General features: G+C 46.4%; 1 protein-coding gene across 3 annotated transcripts in view; it reads left to right on the forward strand.

Moving 5' to 3' along the window:
* The window catches only part of disc1 (DISC1 scaffold protein), an 86677-nt gene that overhangs the window by 31585 nt on the left and 30094 nt on the right, over window positions 1-24998 (forward strand). For all 3 annotated transcript variants that reach the window (XR_008723432.1, XM_055635183.1, XM_055635184.1), the window contains exons 6-7: window positions 1931-2163; window positions 4208-4262. Coding sequence is in view for 2 of the 3 variants with exons in the window: in XM_055635183.1 (XP_055491158.1) it covers window positions 1931-2163; window positions 4208-4262 (288 nt within the window). In the remaining variant the exon portion in view is untranslated. The remainder of the gene's footprint in view (window positions 1-1930; window positions 2164-4207; window positions 4263-24998) is intronic.

Here is a 24998-nt window from a genome sequence, read left to right on the forward strand (position 1 = left end):
TATTCCACCATGCACCCGTCTCCTCCAATGGAACTGAAGCCGTTGCCAAATGTAAGTTTCCAGCACTCCCCTGCCTCCCTCAATTGCACCTCCCCTGCCTGCTGCAGCAGTGAAAAGTTCAGTGTTCCTGTCTTGCAACTTTGTTTCGAAGTGTGTTGGAAGCTGATAGGAAGGAGCAGCCGTCAACGAATCAAAAGGCAGGAAGGGATCCGTACTGCAGGCGGACGGGATGGATGGATTTGAGTTTTATATATTAACTAGACCAAGTGCAGACCCGTTGGGTCTGCTCCCCCAATGGTGTGATTCCCCCAACCCAATATTCCACCATGCACCCGTCTCCTCCAATGGAACTGAAGCCGTTGCCAAATGTAAGTTTCCAGCACTCCCCTGCCTCCCTCAATTGCACCTCCCCTGCCTGCTGCAGCAGTGAAAAGTTCAGTGTTCCTGTCTTGCAACTTTGTTTCGAAGTGTGTTGGAAGCTGATAGGAAGGAGCAGCCGTCAACGAATCAAAAGGCAGGAAGGGATCCGTACTGCAGGCGGACGGATGGATTTGAGTTTTATATATTAATAGATAGATAGATAGATAGATATGATATGTTTTAAAAGTTGAACTGAAAACCTTTATCTATAGTGACAAATACACAAGCTGCAAAACAGCAGCTCTAAAAGTACAATCTGTCAGTAAAATGTCTAGACATAGATATTTTTTCATTCATAGGTTCTTGATCATTATCAAAATTTGGACCATATGTCACTATGGATTCATGAGATAAAGGCCTCTATTCCAAACTTGACCCATATTCTTTACACATATTGTTTGTAAACAAATTTGGCAAATGGAGGAGGAAAATAATGAATACAGGTGCACAACCTTTTATCCGAAAGCCTTGGGACCAGACACTTCTCGGATTTCGGAATTTTTCGGATTTCCGAATGGAAGAATTTTAGCGTAGATTAGGTAGGTAGCTCGGGCGGCTTGAAATGTCTGGAGCGGCTGCCTCCTCCCCAGAGACCGGGGAATCATTGTAAATCATTGCTTAAATGTTAGTCAGTTAGTTTGGAGGGATTTTATGTGGTGGGGGGGGGTGAAGGGGAAACTTTAATTCTTAGTCCCCTACCTGGTGGGAGAGGCGGGGAGTGGGCAATGCCTTACCGGGTCGCCGAGCAGTAAACTGCGGAGCGCTGTGGCCGCCGACTCCCAACATCGCGGAGCTGGGGGCTGCGGGCGTCCGGCCGCGGGCGGCGCAGGTTGGAGCTCCGACCCCGGCAACTCTACCCCTGGCTGCGCGGCGCTCCAAATCCAGCGCCGCCCGCGGCCGGACGCCCGCAGCCCCCGTTCCACGATGTTGGGAGTCGGCGGCGTCGCAGCGCTGGGATACCAGCGGGGAGCGGGCAATGCCTTACTGGGTCGCCGTGCGGTAAGCTCCTGCACGGCGACCCGGTAAGGCATTGCCCGCTCCCCGCCTCTCCGACCAGGTAGGGGACTAAGAATTAAAGTTTCCCCCTTCACATAAAAGCCCTCCAAACTAACTGACTAACATTTAAGGAATGATTTACAGATGTTTAAGTGTCTCCCCGGTCTCCGGGGAGGAGGCAGCCGCTACAGTAGTACAGACCTGGGTTGACCGTGGGTCGTTTCGGGTCAAGTTTGGCGCCAAACGCGAGCTTTGGTGTGCAGACGACATCCTGGGAAAAAATGTCCGGTTTTCGGAGCTTTTCGGTTTCCGGAACTCCGGATAAAAGGTTGTGCACCTGTAATAAAGAACATGGCAAAATCAGAAAAAAGTAACTTATTGAACTGAATTCTAATTTTCAGACAGTTGAATGAATTGTTACATTTCAGTTATTCTTATTGATATTACTCTGAAAATAAGTTTGTATTTCACTTGCTGCTAAGTAACCCATTAATGTATTTAATCACAAAACCAGAGTGAAATTGCGGATATTAAGGAGCGTCTTGCATTGTTGGAAGCCAGAGACCATCAACTGAGTATAGAAATAGAAGAAGGAAGCAGATTAATAGAATCATGTGACAGTGAACTTATTTCTTTACCAACCACATCGCCTAGTGAATTGCACGACCTGCATAAGACATTGGAAGATGTTCTGCCTTTAAGAAATAAAGTCCTTCTCAATGCAGAACTGCCTGAAGATATAAAAAGGTAAAATAATATTTAAATGTACACTTTTGATAATCCAGCTCCTAACACCAAAGCACCAAAGGCTTATAAATGAAAAGCTATATGCAGCCCTGTTTAGATTCTCTGTAACATTATTAAACAATTCTCATTCAGTTGAATATCTTTAATTAACTTCTTGTATTTGGGTACATAAGGCAGAGTGCTGCAAGATAAAACACGTTAATTTTTCTATGGTGATATTTACCAGAAAACTGATGGGCCGGCACCTCATTTAATCCGGACAAAATTCCGAAAACGCATTTGTAATTATTGGAAAGTAACTACATGGTTTAATTAATTAGATGAGGACGGGTCAGCAAGCCTGTGGCTAGATACTGGGATTATGTCGAAAGGCAGATCTTGGACTCTAATTAACTATAACCAACATTATATTACTTACAATATATCCTCCATTGCTTTACTGTAGATGATAGTTAATTCTATAGCTTTATATACATGTTACTTCTGCATGCTTTAAGTTTCCTCTGGAAAAATAATGGAAAAGAAACCTAAGAGGGGGGAATGTAGATCAAACAGTATTGCTGATTTGATCTGTGTCTGGTTTTGCTGCCGATGACCTGATCCATAATCCATGTCAGGTTTCCACACCACCACCACCTAGTGGCATGCGGGCAGCATTGTTGGTTAGGCAGTTCAACTTACGATTTAGAGACTACGAAAAGCCTTGTAAATAACAGCTAAAGTCAAACTGAATTCCCACGTCCGACACTATGTGCAAAGTACTATTTATACAGAGTCATTATATATCATAACAAGTACTGATTGTGGATGATCAGCCATGATCACATTGAATGGCGGTGCTGGCTCGAAGGGCCGAATGGCCGACTTCTGCACCTATTGTCTACTTTAATTAGGATACATACAGAGACCATCGAAATGAGTACTGTAGGCTCTAAATTGAACAGTCTCAAGTTGAACTGCCTAACCAATATGGCTGCCCGCATGCCACTAGATGGCATGGAAACCTGACATGGATTATGGATCAGGTCATCAGCAGCAAAACCAGACAGGGATCAAATCAGCAATACTGTTTGATCTATACCCCCCTTCTACATACAATTTGAAATAGATTAATTACTTTAACACCAAAAAAACCCGAAGTTAGCACCAGAGATAACCTATGTTAATCTGACAACAACCTACGTTAACTTGGCGACAACTGCAGCAGCACCTACGTCAGGAGAAGTCAAGCTATGCTCATTGGCGTCAAGCCCACTGTCGCCGAAAAATGTTCAACATGTTGAAAATCCAGTGGCGACCAGAAAGACGCTACGACTCTTTGGGCGACTGAGGAGACTACTCACGACCATACAGGCGACACCCCAGCGACCATGTGGTTACAGCCTAGTCGCCTGTAGTCGCCTAAAAAATTGCTAAGTGGGACTGGCCCTAAAGTAATCGTAATTGTCACATATACTGATTCTAAATAATAAAATCAGAAATGAAAACAATATTTCTAAATTGGCATCACAACGATTCTCAACACCTTAAAAGTTAATATATAAACAGGAAATTAATATTACACCACAACCTTGCGTATTTACCCAAATGGTTGAGTGAAAGCGGACACATAGTTTGTTACATTTCCATGGTCTGGCACGGGTGGGGTGGACTTCAACCAAGGGTGATCTTTTGACTTAAATGTAAACTATATGCATTTTTTTTTAAATGTACAGTGCATTAACCCCAGAATGATGGGAATTCTGATCATAATCAGAATTAGAGATAACGGAGGGAAAGTGGAATGATTCTAAATGTATTGAGACAGAACATGGATGCAATGGGGCTAATAGATCAAAATATTTTGGGTCTTAAAACTTGTAAAAATTATGATTTTGATAGGTACTCCACTTTTTATTTCTCTCAATGGAAGGCTTTTAAAGTCTAAACATATGTTTGCCAATAATAAGTTGTTTTTATGAGCATTGGGTTCAGGAAACATGAAAACAGTCTCTCGTGGATGAAAGATGTGTGTATAGGTGATACCATTTTTTTTCCTTTTAAGGCTTCAGAGAAGAGAACATATGTTAAGTATGGCTATAAAGACAGCTGCTTCCAAAGTAAGTACAATAATAAAATATTTCAGATTTACTCTCTTTATCCAACAATTTGTTTGGCCTCAAACTAATTTTTTGGAGTTACGTTATTCGTTTATGTTAAATTAAAAAAAAAGCAGCTAAATTCTATGTACTTGACCAAATAATATTAGGAAGTACAATGTTTGGCTTGACATGCCTACTCCAGAATGGCATGGCCATAAAGAAGGTACATGTTGAAATATAGATATTGGTAATGTTTGTTACTTTTATGGTAAGATTGAGCACTCCAACCAGCTACCACCAAAAAGTAATCTCTACAGTAAAGTATTTTTAATGTCTCGTGTGATGATTCTTGGTCTTAAATTGTTAAATGCCAACTTATTACTTATGCCATTAAACATTTTGTCTCAATATAAAACTTGGGGCTAGTCAACTTTGTCATATTCTGTAAATCCAGATTAAAAATGACTTGTTCTGAAAAATACAAATGTCCACTGGACATTAATTGCAAACTGTTTTTATATTTAGTGTTTTTCACAATGCTTACACTCGGAATTAGAATGAGCTTTTATTCACAATACAGATTTTTCAAACTCAAAAATCATAACAATCATAATATTAAAAAGCTTGCTAGAATTCCCCTCTCCCATCATTTATCGAAAGATGGCGCGGCCGGGTCCAGTCGCTGTCGTTGTAGCTCCGCAAAGATTGTGCATTTTTTTAACTTGTAGGTTCATTTAAAGTTTATTTCTTTCTACTAACACATTAGCACTAACAATGTACGATCGAAGAACACTGTTAAAACTAAACTTTTGAGTAACCCAAGGCCTTTTAAAGACGTTACCCACCGATCCAGCGTGGCCGGCAGAGATTTAAAGAGCACGCCGCTGCAATAACAATGGGAGCAAGGCTCCGGGCAAAAGTTGGAGAAAACATTGAGGTAAGCGGGTGAGGCGGGATTCAGAATAGGCTGATAGTCCAAGCCTTCCGTCCACCTCTGCCCAGCATTCGCCTGGCTAATGTCCAGTCCCTGGAGAACAAGATGGATGACCTCAGGGCGAGGATCAGATTCCAGCGGGACATAAGAGACTGCAACATCTTCTGTTTAACCTAGACATGGCTGACCCTGCTGGTGCTGTATCAAGTAATCTGCCCGACCGAGTCCTTCACTGTTTTCCGTGCGGACAGAACGGAAGAATCCGGGAAATCCAAGGGTGGAGGAGTTTGCTTCATGACCAACAATAACTGGTGCAACCCTAGGAATATTAAGACGCTTTCTCGTTCCTGGAGCATCTGACTATCTCATACCATCCATTGTACCTTCCTCGGGAGTTCAGCTCAGTGATCATCACAGCCGTCTACATACCACCGCATGCGGACACCGACGTGGCACTGTCGGCCCTACACGAGGTGTTCTGTCGACACCAAAACAAGAACCCTGATGCGGCTATGGTGGTGTCTGGAGATTGTAATCAGGCAAATCTCAAAAAGGTCATGCCTAACTTCTGCCAACACATCACGTGTGTCACCAGGAGGAAAGAACTTTGGACCACTGCTACACACCATTCAGGAAAGGATACAAGGCCGTTTCTCTCCCTCCTTTTGGAAAACCTGACCACGCTGCCATTTTCCTGCTGCCGGAGTATAAACAACGGAGAGTACGGGAAGCGGCAGTGATGAGGGATGTAAAGCGGAGGTCTGACCATTCAGAGACCATGCTGCAAGATGCACTGAACGATGTAGACTCGAATATGTTCCAAGCAAGTTCCAGAGATGTCAGTGAGTTCGTGGAAGTGGTCACGGACTTCAATGCAACAATAGCCGATAACATCGGCCCCACGGTAAGGGTTAGCATCTTTCCTAATCAAAAACCCTGGGTGGACGGGTCCATTTGCATTGCCTTGAATGCTCACATCGCTGCTTACAACTCCGGCCTGGCATCCGGCAATATGGATGACTACAAGGCAGAGTCCTACAGACTGTGAAGGGAGGTGACGGACGCAAAAAGGAGCTACATGGACAGGATGGAGTCGCAGATGGAGCAGCGGGACACCAGACGCCTTTGACAGGGGCTACGGACTATAACTGCCAGAGCAGCCTCCCCTAAACCGGGAGTGCCGGCACCTCCCTAGCTGATGATCTGAATTCTTTTTATGCATGATTCGAGATGGGCAACATCACCCCTAGCTCGCCGGCTAACAACAACACCGCCAGCATACTGGCTAGTGTGGCTGCAGGGAGTTCCACCACTGGGGATGTGCACACATTCTCGGTGACTGAGCACGACGTGAGGAGAGCTCTGATGCGTATGAACATGTGGAAAGCTGTAGGCCCAGATGGTATATCTGGGCGAGTACTAAAGTGTTGTGCTATTCAGCTTGTTCCAGCGCTCACCACAATATTCAATATCTCCCTGGCCAAGTCTGTGGTCCTTGCCTGCTCAAAAGATCCACCATTGTACCAGTCCTGGGATGGCATGACTTTCATATAACCATATAACCATATAACAATTACAGCACGGAAACAGGCCATCTCGACCCTTATAGTCCGTGCCGAACACGTATTCTCCCCTTGTCTCATACACCTGCGTTCAGACCATAACCCTCCATACCTTTCCCGTCCATATAACTATCCAATTTATTTTTAAATGAAGAAGGACTGGATACTCGGCTTGTGCTCACTAGAATTTAGAAGATTGAGGAGGGATTTTATAGAAACTTACAAAATTCTTAAGGGATTAGACAGGCTAGATGAAGGAAGATTGTTCCCAATGTTGGGGAAGTCCAGAACAAGGGGTCACAGTTTAAGGATAAGGGGGAAGTCTTTTAGGACCGAGATGAGAAAAACATTTTTCACACAGAGAGTGGTGAATCTGTAGAATTCTCTGCCACGGAGGGTAGTTGAGGCCAGTTCATTGGCTATATTTAAGAGGGAGATAGATGTGGCCCTTGTGGCTAAAGGGATCAGGGGGTATGGAGAGAAGGCAGGTAGAGGATACTGAGTTGGATGATCCGCCATGATCATATTGAATGGCGGTGCAGGCTCGAAGGGCCGAATGGCCTACTCCTGCACCTATTTTCTATGTTTCTATGAATGCCTCTCCAGCCTGCTTGAATGACTACCGACCGGTGGCCCTCAACTCGGTAGTCATGAAATGCTTCGAGAGGCTGATCAAGAACCACATCTGCGCCTTCCTTCCAAGTCAAGTCAAGTTTTATTCGCCACTTGCACATAAAGTGCAGTGAAATGAATTTGCCATCAGCGGTACAATAAAAAAAGAACACACAATACACAATAAAAATTTAACACCACCATCCACCACAGCATTCATCACTGTGGTGGAAGGCACAACATTAGGCCAGTCCTCCATTTTCCCCCGTGGTCGGGACCTCAACCTCCGCAGTCGCCGCTGCGGGCGTCCAGATGTTCAGACAAGGTAAGAGGTACCTGAAGCGGTGCCGTCCCACCGGAGACCGCGGTTTCAAGTTGGTGTAGACCGCAGGCCGAAGATCTAAAGTCCCGGCCGCGCCGCAGCAAGAAGCACCGCAGACTGCAGGGCCAGCGGTCGGAGCTCCTCTCCAAGGATCCCCGGTGAGGGAGCCCGCTCTGGATGGTAAGTTCCTGCCGCGCCCGCGGTAGAAGCCGGCGGTCGGAGCTCTTCTCCTCCTGGGTCCCCAACGAGGGATCCCAGCTCCGGAAGCCGGCCATCTGGAGCTCCGCAGACCGCGGTTTCAGGCTGCAGCGAACGGAGCGTCCTCTCCGGCGACCCCCGGCGAGGGCTAGCCCGCTCCGCGACGAAATCGGCCTCGCTGCGCCCGCAGCTGAAGCCCCGGGCCCGACTCCGGGAAAGGCTGCACCAATCCTCGATGTTAGGCCACGGGGGAGGTGACATGGAAAAAGTCGCCTCTCCGTGGAGGAGGCGACCGAAGCGGTTTCCCCCTTACCCCCCCCCCACACCACCCCCCCCACAGACATTAAAAACACACATTAAGACACACTAAAAAAACAAAAAAAGTAGAAAAACTAACACGATGCTGGCAGGGCTGCTGGCTCGCAGCGCCCCCATTCGCACCATGGAATCGCTGCAGTTCGCATACCGTCCAAACAGATCCATGGATGATGTGGTCTCTCAGGTTCTGCACACCACTCTCTCTCACTTTGACAGCCAGAAGGGGGGGACTATGTGAGGATGCTGTTCATTGACTTCAGTTCCCCCCCCCCCCCCCCCCCCCCTCTCTCTCTCTCTCTCTCTCTCTCTCTCGTGTATATTGATGATGGTGGCGCATCTTCGAGTGGAATTCGGGATTTTCATCGATGGTGCCCACTCTGGAGCTGTACCCCACACTGTTGCGTCGATTCTCCTCAATGTGGCGGGCACAGAGGCTGCCCTGCGTGCACAGGATTTCCACTACGTCCCAGAACATACCTATCTGGTAACACATGTTGTGACCCCAGCAGAATCCATCAGAAACCCGGTCTGCCTCCTATGAAAGTTCAGAGACCTGTGCCAACTTCGCACCAACGTTATCATGGAGCACCACAAGTTTTTTTCAAAATCCCGCATGCAATGAAGGACCGCGTCAAAGCTGAATTAGACAGAATGGAATCACTGGGTGTAATAGCCCCTGTCAACAACCCCTCCTCTTGGGTCTCCATGGTTGCAGCAGTCATGAAGAACAAAGAAGAAATAAGGATCTGCATCAACCCTAAGGATTTAAATACTGCCATCAAACGGCCACACCACCCAATGCGGACGGTGGAGGAAGTCGCTGCCAACCTGGGTAAAGCCACAGTTTTTTCTGTCTTAGATGCAAAGAACTCTTTTGGGCAAATGCCACTGGACCATGCATCCTCCATGTAAAGGGTGGCATGCATATTTGTGTGGTGAAGGTGATAAATGGTATGAATTAATAAGGGTTAATCTACAGGTGGTGCAAAAATTGTAGTGCTATCGTGTATCGTTTTTGCGCGAATATAGGTACAAACCGGCACACAAACAATCAAACACTATAGAAATAAAATGAGATTATTAGATAGATTATTTGAGAGATAGATAGATTATTAGATAGATAGATAGATTAATAGATAGATTATTAGATAGATAGATAGACAGACAGACAGACAAGACAGACAGACAGACAGACAGACAGATAGATAGACAGATAGATTTTCCTCTCATCCCTAAATCAACATGTAGAGGAACCAACGAGAGAGCTGGCTATTTTAGACTGGGTATTGAGTAATGAGGAAGGGTTAGTTAGTAGTCTTGTTGTGCGTGGCCCCTTGGGCAAGAGTGACCATAATATGGTTGAGTTCTTCATTAGGATGGAGAGTGACATTGTTAATTCAGAAACAATGGTTTTGAACTTAAAGAAAGGTAACTTTGAGGGTATGAGACGTGAATTGGCCAAGATTGACTGGCAATTAATTCTAAAAGGGTTGACGGTGGATATGCAATGGAAGACATTTAAAGACTGCATGGATAAACTACAAAAATTGTTCATCCCAGTTTGGCAAAAGAATAAATCAGGGAAGGTAGTGCATCCGTGGATAACAAGGGAAATCAGGGATAGTATCAAAGCGAAGGATGATGCGTACAAATTAGCCAGAAAAAGCAGCATACTGGGAGAAATTCAGAGACCAGCAGAGGAGGATGAAGGGCTTAATTAGGAAAGGAAAAATGGATTATGAAAGAAAACTGGCAGGGAACATAAAAACTGACTGCAAAAGTTTTTATAGATATGTGAAAAGAAAGAGATTAGTTAAAACAAATGTAGGTCCCTTACAGTCAGAAACAGGTGAGTTGATCATGGGGAACAAGGATATGGCGGACCAATTGAATAACTACTTTGGTTCCGTCTTCACAAAGGACGACATAAATAATCTGCCAGAAATAGCAGGGGCCCGCGGGTCAAAGGAGTTGGAGGAATTGAGTGAAATCCAGGTTAGTCGGGAAGTGGTGTTGGGTAAATTAAATGGATTAAAGGCCGATAGGCTGCATCCCAGAGTACTTAAGGAAGTAGCTCCAGAAATAGTGGATGCATTAGTAATAATCTTTCCAAACTCTTTAGATTCTGGAGTAGTTCCAGAGGATTGGCGGGTAGCAAACGTAACCCCACTTTTTAAGAAGGGAGGGAGAGAGAAAACGGGGAATTACAGACCAGTTAGTCTAACATCGGTAGTGGGGAAACTGCTAGTCAGTTATTAAAGATGGGATAGCAGCACATTTGGAAAGTGGTGAAATCATTGGACAAAGTCAGCATGGATTTACGAAAGGTAAATCATGTCTGACGAATCTTATAGAATTTTTTGAGGATGTAACTAGTAGCGTGGGTAGGGGAGAACCAGTGGATGTGGTGTATCTGGACTTCCAGAAGGCTTTCGACAAGGTCCCACATAAGAGATTAGTATACAAACTTAAAGCACATGGCATTGGGGGTTCAGTATTGATGTGGATAGAGAACTGGCTGGCAAACAGGAAGCAAAGAGTAGGAGTAAACGGGTCCTTTTCACAATGGCAGGCAGTGACTAGTGGGGTACCGCAAGGCTCAGTGCTGGGACCCCAGCTATTTACAATATATATTAATGATCTGGATGAGGGAATTGAAGGCAATATCTCCAAGTTTGCGGATGACACTAAGCTGGGGGGCAGTGTTAGCTGTGAGCAGGATGCTAGGAGACTGCAAGGTGACTTGGATAGGCTGGGTGAGTGGGCAAATGTTTGGCAGATGCAGTATAATGTGGATAAATGTGAGGTTATCCATTTTGGTGGCAAAAACGGGAAAGCAGACTATTATCTAAATGGTGGCCGATTGGGAAAGGGGGAGATGCAGCGAGACCTGGGTGTCATGGTACACCAGTCATTGAAGGTAGGCATGCAGGTGCAGCAGGCAGTAAAGAAAAGCGAATGGTATGTTGGCTTTCATAGCAAAAGGATTTGAGTATAGGAGCAGGGAGGTTCTACTGCAGTTGTACAGGGTCTTGGTGAGACCACACCTGAAGTATTGCGTACAGTTTTGGTCTCCAAATCTGAGGAAGGACATTATTGCCATAGAGGGAGTGCAGAGAAGGTTCACCAGACTGATTTCTGGGATGTCAGGACTGTCTTATGAAGAAAGATTGGATAGAATTGGTTTATACTCTCTAGAATTTAGGAGATTGAGGGGGAATCTTATAGAAACTTACAAAATTCTTAAGGGGTTGGACAGGCTAGATGCAGGAAGATTGTTCCCGATGTTGGGGAAGTCCAGGACAAGGGGTCACAGCTTAAGGATAAGGGGGAAATCCTTTAAAACCGAGATGAGGAGAACCTTTTTCACACAGAGAGTGGTGAATCTCTGGAACTCTCTGCCACAGAGGGTAGTTGAGGCCAGTTCATTGGCTATATTTAAGAGGGAGTTAGATGTGGCCCTTGTGGCTAAGGGGATCAGAGGGTATGAAGAGAAGGCAGGTACGGGATACTGAGTTGGATGATCAGCCATGATCATATTGAATGGCGGTGCAGGCTCGAAGGGCCGAATGGTCTACTCCTGCACCTAATTTCTATGTTTCTATGTTTCTATCCTTATTCCACTTCAACTTACCCAGATGCCGTTCAAGACAAAGGCATCCCTCTTCATTCATTCTCTCACCAATGTATAATCCTTTCTCTCAATGCCATCTGCAACATGTCACCTCCACTGCCATGGTACAGCTGCTTGTGCATGGACATGCTGCCAACTGCAGGTTCCTCTGCATGTTGCTCACCCTTCCTCAGTGGAAATATATGAACACTTCAGTATTGTTAGTACTAATGCTAAAAACTTCCAGTTCAATGGCTTTGAAAGATTGCCATACATCAAGAGGCATCTCGATATCAAAATAGTGCGGCCAGTTAGGGATGGACAGTAATTATTAGCTTTGCTGACAATGCCCTTGCCCTATAAATTAATTAAAAATAAAGATCTACTCATTTAAGCTCGTTCAGATTTGTTATAAAAATTGTATATAATGTCTTGTTAAATTCTGATTATCTGGCATTTGGCTTGCTCATCAATCTGAATGAGCTGGGTTTCCAAAATGAAATTGGTTTATGCCATCAGAGCTGGCATTGTCTCCCTTACTGTTTGATTCTGAGTGATCCCACAAATAAATTTATTTCATTGGCTTTCCCTGACTTAAATGTTGTGTGAAGTACTTTCTAGCTGCTGATAAATCTTTTGCCAAATACCATAATTCTTTTTTTTTTCAAATCAAAAACATAGTTTGTTGCATAGGATGAATGTGTATACTGGCATTTGAACAATCATACAGTACTATGATTTTAATCACAATTTTGAGCAAAGGTGCTGACAGCTTAACAACTCTCTATTTCAAATAAGAATCCTGATTTTTAAATTCAAGTTCTCTTGCATTTCTCCGAGCTTGGGAAATCTGGCAGGAATGACCAGCTGTTAGGTAGTAGCATTCCTTGTATACCTGGAGGAGCAGGCACGCTCTGCAATCTTAATAGGAAACCTGTAGGCACTGCTTGATTGATCACAGGCTTTCTCTTTTCTCCATCGGAATCGTGAGCTGCATAAACTCAAGTTCCCTCTTCTCCACCACCTAGAGTCATAGTCATACAGTACAGAAACAGGCCCTTCAGCTCAACTTGTTTATGTTGGCCAAGATGCCTCATCTAAGCTAGTCCCATATACCATGTTTGGTGCATATCCCTCTAAACCTTTCCTAGCCATGAACCTGTCCAAATGTTCTTTAAATATTATTGTACCTGCTTTAATCATTCCCTCTGGCGCTTAGGTAGAAAAAGAGAAGAGGTCCTGAAAGGAGAATTTAGGGAGTTAGGAGGAGAGTTAAGGAGAAGGACTGCAAAGGTAACAATCTCGGGATTACTGCCTGTGCCACGTGACAGTGAGAGTAGGAATGGAGCGAGGTGGAGGATAAATGCATGGCTGAAGGACTGGTGCAGAGGGCAGGATTTCAAGTTTCTGGATCATTGGGACCTCTTTTGTGGAAGGTGGGACCTGTACAAAAAGGACGGGTTGCACTTGAACCCAAGGGGTACCAATATCGTGGTGGGGAGATTTGCAAAGGCTACTGCGGAGACTTTAAACTAGAACGGTTGGGGGGAGGGACTCAAATAGAGAAAGCTAGTAGACTGTGTGAGGCAGGAGGCAGAGGAGGGAAGCACTCAGACCCAACATGTAGGGGGGAAAGAAAAAAAGTATAAACCGGGAATAAGAGGTGGTGGGGTTGTTACAATGATACAATTTATTTGTTGTAATTTGAACCTCATTGAGGTTCAAACGAAATTTGGTTTCTGCAGTCATACACACAAGAAAAAGAACCAAGACACAACACAATTTACACAAACATCCATCACAGTGAATTTCCTCCACACCGTGATAAAAGGCAAAGTCTTATCTCTCCCCTGCACTCCTCATTCTCCTCCCGATGTCAGAGTCAAAGCCCCCAGTGGGCGATGGTAAGTGTCCCGCGGCCATTAAAACCGCGCCGGGTGATGCAAGGTTCTTGGTGTTGGAGCCCCAGGCGTGCTCTAGCAAGTCCCACGGCCGTTAAAGCCGCACCGGGCGATGTAAGGCCCTGCTTCAGATCATTTTCAACCCCACAACTCGGGCGGGAGAAGTCGCCGTTGCGGAAGCCCCGAAAAGCGGTCTCCCAGCAGGGACCCGCGGGCTCCCGGTGTTACTGTCCACCAGACCTGCGGTTGGAGCCTCCGAATCTCTGGGATCGGGTCGCAGCAGCGCGCCACCACCGCTTCTCCCGCTCCGAACTCGGCCAGCTCCATGATGGTAAGTAGGTCCGCAGCTCCGCGACTGGAGCCCCAGGTCGTTCCGGCTGGAGGCCCTTCCACAGTGCTAGGCCCCAACGACAACAGAGACCCGACAGAGAAAAGGTCGGGTTCTCCGTGCAGGGGAAAGATTTTAAAAGTTTCCCCACCCAACCCCCCGCCCCCCACACACATATCCAGTTTTATAAAAACCACTTTAAACTACAATCAAATGAGACAACAAAAAAAAAACGACAGACGGACTGCAGAGTGTTTAATGTGTGAACAGAGAGACAGAGGGGTGTAAAATGAGGGTAGAAGCAATAGGTAGCAAGGTGAAAAGTAAAAGTGGCACGCAGACAAATCCAGGTCAAAAATCAAAAAGGGCAACTTTTCAACATAATTGTATAAGGGGTAAGAGCGATGTAAAAACAAGCCTGAAGGCTTTGTGTCTCAATGCAAGGAGCATTCGTAATAGGGTGGATGAGTTGAATGTGCAGATAGCTATTAATGATTATGATATAGTTGGGGTCACGGAGACATGGCTCCAGGGTGACCAATGCTGGGAGCTCAACATCCAGGGATATTTAATATTCAGGAGGGATAGACAGAAAGGAAAAGGAGGTGGGGTAGCGTTGCTGGTTAGAGAGGAGATTAATGCAATGGAAAGAAAGGACATTAGCTTGGAGGATGTGGAATCGATATGGGTAGAACTAAGGGGCGGAAAACACTAGTGGGTGTTGTGTACAGGCCACCTAACAGTAGTAGTGGAGTTGGGGATGGCATCAAACAGGAAATTAGAAATGCGTGCAACAAAGGTAAAACAGTTATAATGGGTGACTTCAATCTACATATAGATTGGGTGAATCAAATTGGCAGGGGTGCTGAGGAAGAGGATTTCTTGGAATGTATGCGGGATAGTTTTCTAAACCAACATGTAGAGGAACCAACGAGAGAGCAGGCTATTCTAGACTGGGTATTGAGTAATGAGGATGGGTTAGTTAGCAGTTTTGTTGTGCGTGGCCCCTTGGGCAAGAGTGACCATAATATGGTTGAGTTCTTCATTAGGATGGAGAGTGACATTGTTAATTCAGAAACAAGGGTTCTGAACTTAAAGAAAGGTAACTTTGAGGGTATGAGACGTGAATTGGCCAAGATTGACTGGCAATTGATTCTTAAAGGGTTGACGGTGGATATGCAATGGAAGGCATTTAAAGACTGCATGGATGAACTACAACAATTGTTCATCCCAGTTTGGCAAAAGAATAAATCAGGGAAGGTAGTGAATCTGTGGATAACAAGGGAAATCAGGGATAGTATCAAAACAAAAGATGAAGCGTACAAATTAGCCAGAAAAAGCAGCTTACCAGAGGACTGCTCTGGTAAATGGTAAATGGTAGGGAATTGAAGAATGTAGGTGAACAGAGGGATCTGGGAATAACTGTGCACAGTTCCCTGAAAGTGGAATCTCATGTAGATAGGGTGGTCAAGAAAGCTTTTGGTGTGCTGGCCTTTATAAATCAGAGCATTGAGTATAGAAGTTGGGATGTAATGTTAAAATTGTACAAGGCATTGGTGAGGCCAATTCTGGAATATGGTGTACAATTTTGGTCGCCTAATTATAGGAAGGATGTCAACAAAATAGAGAGAGTACAGAGGAGATTTACTAGAATGTTGCCTGGGTTTCAGCAACTAAGTTATCAAGAGTATCAAGAGTATCAAGAGTATATTTAATTGTCATTTGGACCCCTGGAGGTCCAAATGAAATGCCGTTTCTACAGCCATACATTACACACAAATAGACCCCAGACACAACATAATTACATTTTACATAAACATCCATCACATAGCTGTGATGGAAGGCCAAATAAACTTCTCTCTCCACTGCACTCTCTCCCCCCCGATGTCAGAGTCAAAGTCAAAGCCCCCGGCTGGCGATGGCGATTGTCCCGCGGCCATTAAAGCCACGCCGGGTGGTGCGAGGTCGCACACCGGGTCTTGATGTTGGAGCCCCCGGTGTGCGCTCGCAAAGTCCCGCATTCCAAGCCGCGCGGGGCGGTGATGCTAAGCCCCGCTCCAGGAGCTCTTCGACCCCGCAACTCGGGCGGGAGAAGTCGCCGTTGCAGGAGCCCCGAAAAGCGGTCTCCCTCCAGGGAGCCGCGGGCTCCCGGTGCCGCCGTCCACAAACCCGCAGCAGCAGCCTCCGAATCACAGCAGCAGCAGCAGCAGCAGTGGCAGCGGCAACGCTCCTCCACCGCTCCACCCGCTCCGGTCTCGGCCAGCTCCGCGACGGTGAGGTGAGTCGGCACCTGAGTCCCCGGCTTCTTCCTGTTGGAGGCCGCTCCTCGTTGCGGCCCCAACGACAGCTGAGACCCGACGAGAAAAGGTCGGGTCTCCAGTGCAGGGAGAGATTCAAAAGTTTCCCCCCCACACACACACCCCCCCAACATAAAATAACAAAAACTACATAAAAACACAGACAAAAATAATAAAAACGCGGACAGGCTGCAGAAGCCGCTGCTGACCAGAGAAAGGTTGAACAAGTTAGGGCTTTATTCTTTGGAGCGCAGAAGGGTAAGGGGGGACTTGATAGAGGTTTTTAAAATTATGAGAGGGATAGACAGAGTTGACGTGGAAAAGCTTTTCCCACTGAGAGTAGGGAAGATTCAAACAAGGGGACATGACATGAGAATTAATGGACTGACGTTTAGGGGTAACATGAGGGGGAACTTCTTTACTCAGAGAGTGGTAGCTGTGTGGAATGAGCTTCCAGTGAAGGTGGTGGAGGCAGGTTCGTTTTTATCATTTAAAAATAAATTGGATAGTTATATGGATGGGAAGGGAATGGAGGGTTATGGTCTGAGCGCAGGTATATGGGACTAGGGGAGATTATGTGTTCGGCACGGACTAGAAGGGTCGAGATGGCCTGTTTCCGTGCTGTAATTTGTTATATGGTTATATGACTGGGAGAAATTCAGAGTCCTGCAGAGGACAAAGGGCTTAATTAGGAAAGGGAAAATAGATCATGAAAGAAAACTGGCAGGGAACATAAAAACTGACCGCAAAAGTTTTTATAGATATGTGAAGAAAAGGAGATTAGTTAAAACAAATGTAGGCCCCTTGCAGTCAGAAACAGGTGAGTTGATCATGGGGAACAAGGACATGGCAGACCAATTGAATAACTACTTTGGTTCCGTCTTCACTAAGGAAGACATAAATAATCTTCTGGAAATAGCAGGGGACCGCGGGTCAAATGAGATGGAGGAACTGATGTTACGGGAAGTGGTGTTAATTAAATTGAATGGATTAAAGGCCGATAAATCCCCAGGGCCGGATAGGCTGCATCCCAGAGTACTTAAGGAAGTAGCCCCAGAAATAGTGGATGCATTAGTGATAATATTTCAAAACGCTTTAGATTCTGGAGTAGTTCCTGAGGATTGGAGGGTAGCTAATGTAACCCCACTTTTTAAAAAGTGAGGGAGAGAGAAAACGGGGAATTACAGACCAGTTAGTCTAACGTCGGTAGTGGGGAAACTGCTAGAGTCAGTTATTAAAGATGGGATAGCAGCACATTTGGAAAGTGGTGAAATCATTGGACAAAGTCAACATGGATTTATGAAAGGTAAATCATGTCTGACGAATCTTATAGAATTTTTCGAGAATGTAATTAGTAAAGTGGATAAGGGAGAACCAGTGGATGTGTTATATCGGGACTTTCAGAAGGCTTTCGACAAGGCTTTCGACAAGGTTCCACATAAGAGATTAGTATACAAACTTAAAGCACACGGTATTGGGGGTTCAGTATTGATGTGGATAGAGAACTGGCTAGCAAACAGGAAGCAAAGAGTAGGAGTAAACGGGTCCTTTTCAGAATGGCAGGGAATGACTAGGGTGGTTCCCGCAAGGCTCAGTGCTGGGACCCCAGCTATTTACAATATATATTAATGATTTGGATGAGGGAATTGAATGCAACATCTCCAAGTTTGCGGATGACACAAAGCTGGGGGGCAGTGTTAGCTGTGAGGAGGATGCTAGGAGGCTGCAAGGTGACTTGGATAGGCTGGGTGAGTGGGCTAATGCATGGCAGATGCAGTATAATGTGGATAAATGTGAGGTTATCCACTTTGGTGGCAAAAACAGGAAAGTAGACTATTATCTAAATGGTGGCCGATTAGGAAAAGGGGAGATGCAACGAGACCTGGGTGTTATGGTACACCAGTCATTGAAAGTAGGCATGCAGATGCAGCAGGCAGTGAAAAAAGCGAATGGTATGTTCAAAGGTTCAAAGGTTTCTTTATTAGTCACATACACCTAGGTGTAGTGAAATTCTTGTTGCCAATGCAGCACATAAAAAAGAATACAAACATGACAATAATAAAGAACTTTAACATAAAAAACATCCCCCCACAATGGTTTCCATTATGAGGGAAGGCACTAAGTCCAGTCCCATCCCCATGTCCACCCATAGTCAGGCCTATTGAGGCCTCCGCAATCGCTGCTACAGAGGCCCGATGTTCCAGGCCGTTCTCGCCAGGTGATGTTGCTCCGCCGTCGGGAGAATCTTCTCAGCGGCATGGAACACCTGGAACGGACGCCTCCCTACTCGAGACCACGGCTTCCGAAGCCAACAAGGCTGTGCCGGATGGTGCTCCACTACTGGCGATCCCAGACTCCCGTTGAAAAGTTCAGCGCTGCCGCCCGAAGCTGGCCGCTCCGCAGACTCGCAGCTCCCCGATGTTTTACTCGCCGGTCTTCAGCTCACCGGAGTTCCAGCGCGGCGACCCGGGCAAGGCATCGCCCGCTCCACTCCGCGATAGCGCTCCAGCCGAGGTTCTGGGCGGTCCCCGCAGGAAACGCCCCTCCAGGCCCGATGGTAGGCCGCGAGGACAGATCGACGGTGCAGCCCGGAGAAAAGCTGCCTCTCCGACCAGTTAGGGACCCTGAAAGGTAGTTTCCCCCTTCCCCCACCCCCCACATAAAGATTAGAACTCCAGAACAAAAACACTTTAACTAACTAAAAATAAAAAAAAGAGATGAAAAGACAGACAGCTGCAGGCTGGGCAGCCATACCATACAGGACGGCGCCCCCTAGCATTCATAGCAAAGGGATTTGAGTATAGGAGCAGGGAGGTTCTACTGCAGTTGTACTGGGCATTGGTGAGACCACACCTGGAGTATTGTGTACAGTTTTGTTCTCCAAATCTGAGGAAAGACATTCTTGCCAGAGAGGGAGTACAGAGAAGGTTCACTAGACTGATTCTTGGGATGTCAGGACTTTCATATGAAGAAAGAGTGGATATACTCGGCTTGTATTCGCTAGAATTTAGAAGATTGAGGGGGATCAAATGACAGAAATATTTCAAATGTCATTAGAAACAGGAATAGTGCCGGAGGATTGGCGTACTGCGCATGTTGTTCCATTGTTTAAAAAGGGGTCTAACAGTAAACCTAGCAATTATAGACCTGTTAGTTTGAAGTCAGTGGTGGGCAAATTAATGGAAAGGATACTTAGAGATAATATATATAAGCATCTGGATAAACAGGGTCTGATTAGGAACAGTCAACATGGATTTGTGCCTGGAAGGTCATGTTTGACTAATCTTCTTGGATTTTTTGAAGAGGTTACTCGGGAAATTGATGAGGGTAAAGCAGTGGATGTTGTAAACATGGACTTCAGTAAGGCCTTTGACAAGGTTCCTCACGGAAGGTTGGTTAAGAAGGTTCAATGGTTGGGGATTAATGGAGGAGTAGCAAGATGGATTCAACAGTGGCTGAATGGGAGATGCCAGAGAGTAATGGTGGATGGTTGTTTGTCAGGTTGGAGGCCCGTGACTAGTGGGGTGCCACAGGGATCTGTGTTGGGTCCACTGTTGTTTGTCATGTACATCAATGATCTGGATGATGGTGTGGTAAATTGGATTAGTAAGTATGCAGATGATACTAAGATAGGTGGGGTTGTGGATAATGAAGTAGATTTTCAAAGTCTACAGAGAGATTTATGCCAGTTGGAAGAGTGGGCTGAAAGATGGCAGATGGAGTTTAATGTTGATAAGTGTGAGGTGCTACATCTTGGCAGGACAAATCAAAATAGGACGTACATGGTAAATGGTAGGGAATTGAAGAATGCAGGTGAACAGAGGGATCTGGGAATAACTGTACACAGTTCCCTGAAAGTGGAATCTCATGTAGATAGGGTGGTAAAGAAAGCTTTTGTTGTGCTGGCCTTTATAAATCAGAGCATTGAGTATAGAAGTTGGGATGTAATGTTAAAATTGTACAAGGCATTGGTGAGGCCAATTTTGGAGTATGGTGTACAATTTTGGTCGCCTAATTATAGGAAGGATGTCAACAAAATAGAGAGAGTACAGAGGAGATTTACTAGAATGTTGACTCGGTTTCAGCAACTAAGTTTCAGAGAAAGGTTGAACAAGTTAGTGCTTTATTCTTTGGAGCCCAGAGGGGGATAGACAGAGTGGACGTGGATAAGCTTTTCTCACTGAGAGTAGGGAAGATACAAACAAGGGGACATGACTTGAGAATTAAGGGACAGAAGTTAAGGGGTAACATGAGGGGGAACTTCTTTACTCAGAGAGTGGTGGCTGTGTGGAATGAGCTTCCAGTGAAGGTGGTGTAGGCAGGTTTGTTTTTATCATTTAAAAATAAATTGGATAGGTATATGGACGGGAAAGGTATGGAGGGTTATGGTCTGAACGCAGGTGTATGGGACTAGGTTAGAATACGTGTTCGGCACGGACTAGAAGGGTCGAGATGGCCTGTTTCCGTGCTGTAATTGTTATATGGTTATATGGTTATCTTATAGAAACTTACAAAATTGTTAGGGGGTTGGACAGGCTCGATGCAGGAAGATTGTTCCCGATGTTGGGGAAGTCTAGGACAAGGGGTCACAATCTAAGGATAAAGGGGAAATCCTTTAGGACCGAGATGAGAAAAACATTTTTCACACAGAGAGTGGTGAGTCTCTGGAACTCTCTGCCACAGAAGGTAGTTGAGGCCAGTTCATTGACTATATTTAAGAGGGAGTTAGATGTGGCCCTTGTGGCTAAAGGGATCAGGGGGTATGGAGAGAAGGCAGGTACAGGATCCTGAGTTGGATGATCAGCCATGATCATATTGAATGGCGGTGCAGGCTCGAAGGGCCGAATGGCCTACTCCTGCACCTATTTTCTATGTTTCTATGTTTCATTCCATATGCGTAACCAGCCTCTGTGTGAAAACATCGCCTCTCAAGTTCCTAATAAATCTTTCCCCTCTCGCCTTAAATCAATGCCCCCTGTTTCTTGATACCTGTATCCTGGAAAAGGACTGTGCATTCACCTATATATTCATCTCATGATTCTATTCGCTTCACAGTTTCCTGCAGTGCAACCCAAGGAATAAAGTTGTAGCCTGTCCAACCTCTTCCTATAGTACAGGCCCACGATTCCAGGCAACATTCTCGTAATTCGTCTCAATACTCTTTCCAGCTTAATGACATTGAGTGATAGTGGTGGCGCCATAGTGTGGCATTCTCGCCTGCAGCTGTTAGTTTGTCAACCCTTTTTTTATTTTTAGTTTCTTAAAAGTTTTGTTTTGGAGGTATCATCGCGGAGCGGGCGATGCCTTGCCCGGGTAGCCGTGTGGAGCTCCGGTGTGCTGTGACTGTTGACTTTAACATCGTGGAGCTGTGGGGCCTGCGGAGCGTCCAGCCGCGGCGCGCTGACTTTGAACACTCGTGGACCCTGGGATCTTTCGCTGAGATCGCCAGTGTTGGAGCTCCTGTGGACTTCGGGAGCCACGGTCTCTGGTAGCTAGCGACCGTTTTGGAACACCAAGCCACTGAAGTGTTCTTCCGACGCCGAAGTTCCATCATTCCGGCGAGAGGGCCGTTGCGGCGACTGAGGAGGCCTCAATAGGCCCCGACCACGGGTGAACATAGAGGAAGTGGACTGAACTTTGCTGCCTTCCCTCACAGTGGGAACCATTGTGGGGGGATGTTTTTATGTTTAATGTTAAATTCATTAATGTTGTGTTTATTTTTATTGGTGTGCTGCAATGGCAACTCAAATTTCACTACACCAATTGGTGTATTTGACAATAAATGTCCTTTGTCCTTTGACCAGAACTGAACACAGTACTACAAGTACAGCCTCACCACCATCTTATACAACTGTAACATAACATCCCAATTTATATGCTCAATTCACTACTGATGAAGGCCAATAGGCCAAAGCCTATCTACCTGTGATGTCATTTTCTGGGAACTATATACTTGTATGTCAAAATCACTTTGCTCCTGACTACAACATGCGTTAATCATTGTCTTCATTGTGCTGTTTGAATTTCCTGTTAAACTTTGCCTTATCATTTATTCCTCATTCTCTTTTCATGCCTCCCATGCCCTCATCTCGCTCACTCACCTCCCCTTGCCACTCTCAATTACTTGATATGGCTCGTAACTTTTATTCATTCTTGTCTTTACCAATCTATTTCCTCTTGTTTCATCAGTATTTCATCTTAATTTTCTATCCACATTGCTGAATTACTGCCCTTTTTTTGCCACTGCCTTCCCAACCCCGCCGCCCCGGAAAATAAAGCCATGATTTTTCATTTCCAGTTGCAAGCATTAATTTCTGATTCGTTTTCTCCAGATTATTACATTCTTTTCACCTCTAATCCATCCTGGCCATCCTTGTCATTTATTCTCTCCCTCATAATTGCTCTGTTTTTCCCGTGAATCTTAGTCTCCATATTCCAGTCGTCATTCTTTACTTTTCCTCCACTCCCACCTTCTCTCAAACAACATGTGTATGCCTGGACCTGAAATTTTAATCTCAATTTGTTTGGAATGCTTATAAGATCTCTGATTGCGATCGTGCAACACCTTTGTGGGGAGTGAGCTCAGAGAAAAGATGGGGAAGAGCCATGGGCGGGAGGGGGGCATCATGGGTGAGGGGGGAGGATCCAGCGAGGGGGATCAGAGGGCATCACGGGGAGGGGGTGGAGCCAGTGAGGGGGATCAGAGCAAAGATCCTATAGCAAGCAAGATAGCCCACTCGACTAAAAAGACGTAGTACGGTCATGGGCAGATTCATGGGTAATTTTCGGCCCCATTTCCGTAACCGGCTTCTGTCTTCGCACCAAAGATCCCATAGCGGAGCAAAGGTACTAGTGCGGAGACGGAAGCTGATTACGGAAACATCCTTGTAAAAATAAAAGTTATTGGGTAAAAATCTTCTCCTCATTTTCAGAATTATAATTTATTAACACAAACTGTTCCCCCGCAACGTTGATTACATTGTGAGTCGGGTCGGGTTACTGAAATGGATGGAAAAAAAGCCCACGTTCCACTCCGTTGCGTACTACACGTCAGCCCATTACATTTAGCAGGAGTGGTCTATCTTGCTCCGCTATAGGATCTTTGGATCAGAGGGCATCGCGGGGGAGGGGGTGGGAGAAGCCAGCGAGGGGGACCAGAGAGGTAGTGGCTGGAATCGGAGGTGCAATGGGGACTCACAGTGGTCACTGGTCGTTCTCCGCCGGGATCAGAGTCTCCGCTTCCCATTTGACGACATCGGCAACATATCCGACTCCAACTCCGGGCTGGGTTGGGTCTCTGACTCTGGGCTGGGTCTCCGACTCTGAGCTGGGTCCGGTCTCCTATTCTGGGCTGCTGCTTGGGGCGGGGCTGCTGCGTGGTGGGGGGCTGCTGCGTGGTGGGGGGCTGCTGCGTGGAGGGGGGCTGCTGCGTGGAGCGGGGCTGCTGCGTGGAGTGGGGCTGCTGCATGGGGCAGGGCGAGCCGAGGCTGCTTGTGGCTGGGCTGCTTGGTGGACTCGCAGCACAGGAGAACGGTGAGTGAACTGGTGAAAAATCGTAGCGGTATCGCGAACCGTTTTTGCGCAAAAAGAGAGACTGCTAAACCGGAAGATAACAAGATCAGAGTTTTAGTTATGTATAGATGGAAGATAGAAGATCATGCATCGTGGAAATGGGGCCCTCGGACTACCTTGCCTATGCAGATCAACATCGCCCATCTGCACTGCCCCACCTACCTACGTTTGGCCCAAAACCTATCCAATGCCAATACAGGTGCACAACTTTTTATCCGAAAGCATTGGGACCAGACACTTCTCGGATTTCGGAATTTTTCGGATTTCCGAATGGAAGATTTTTAGCGTAGTTTAGGTAGGCGCGGGCGGCTTGAAAAGTCTGGAGCGGCTGCCTCCCCCCCGGAGACCGGGGAATCATTGTAAATCATTGCGGGCGGCGCCGGTTGGAGCTCCGACCCCGGCAACTCTACCCCTGGCTGCGCGGCACTCCAAATCCAGCGGCGTCGCAACGCTGGGATACCAGCGGGGAGCGGGCAATGCCTTACCGGGTCGCCGTGCAGTAAGCTCCGGAGCGCTGTGGCCGCCGACACACAACATCGCGGAGCTGGGGCTGCGGGCGTCCGGCCGCGGGTCGCGCTGGATTTGGAGCGCCGCGCAGCCAGGGGTAGAGTTGCCGGGGTCGGAGCTACAACCGGCGCCGCCCGCGGCCGGACGCCCGCAGCCCCAGCTCCGCGATGTTGGGAGTCGGCGGCCACAGCGCTCCGGAGCTTTACTGCACGGCGACCCGGTAAGGCATTGCCCGCTCCCCGCCTCTCCGACCAGGGAGGGGACTAAGAATTAAGGTTTCCCCCTTCACTCCCCAACCCCCCCCCCCACCGCCCTTCACATAAACGCCCTCCAAACTAACTGACTAACATTTAAGCAATGATTTACAGATGTTTAAGAGTCTCCCCGGTCTCCGGGGAGGAGGCAGCTGCTACAGTAGTACAGACCTGGGTTGACCGTGGGTCGTTTTGGGTCAAGTTTGGCGCCAAACGCGAGCTTTGGTGTGCAGACGACATCCTGGAAAAAATGTCCGGTTTTCGGAGCTTTTCGGTTTCCGGAACTCCGGATAAAAGGTTGTGCACCTGTACTAATAGTGTTGTTTTCATCACTGA

The sequence above is a fragment of the Leucoraja erinacea genome, chromosome 5, assembly GCF_028641065.1.
Source record: "Leucoraja erinacea ecotype New England chromosome 5, Leri_hhj_1, whole genome shotgun sequence".
NCBI classification, from domain to species: domain Eukaryota; kingdom Metazoa; phylum Chordata; class Chondrichthyes; order Rajiformes; family Rajidae; genus Leucoraja; species Leucoraja erinaceus.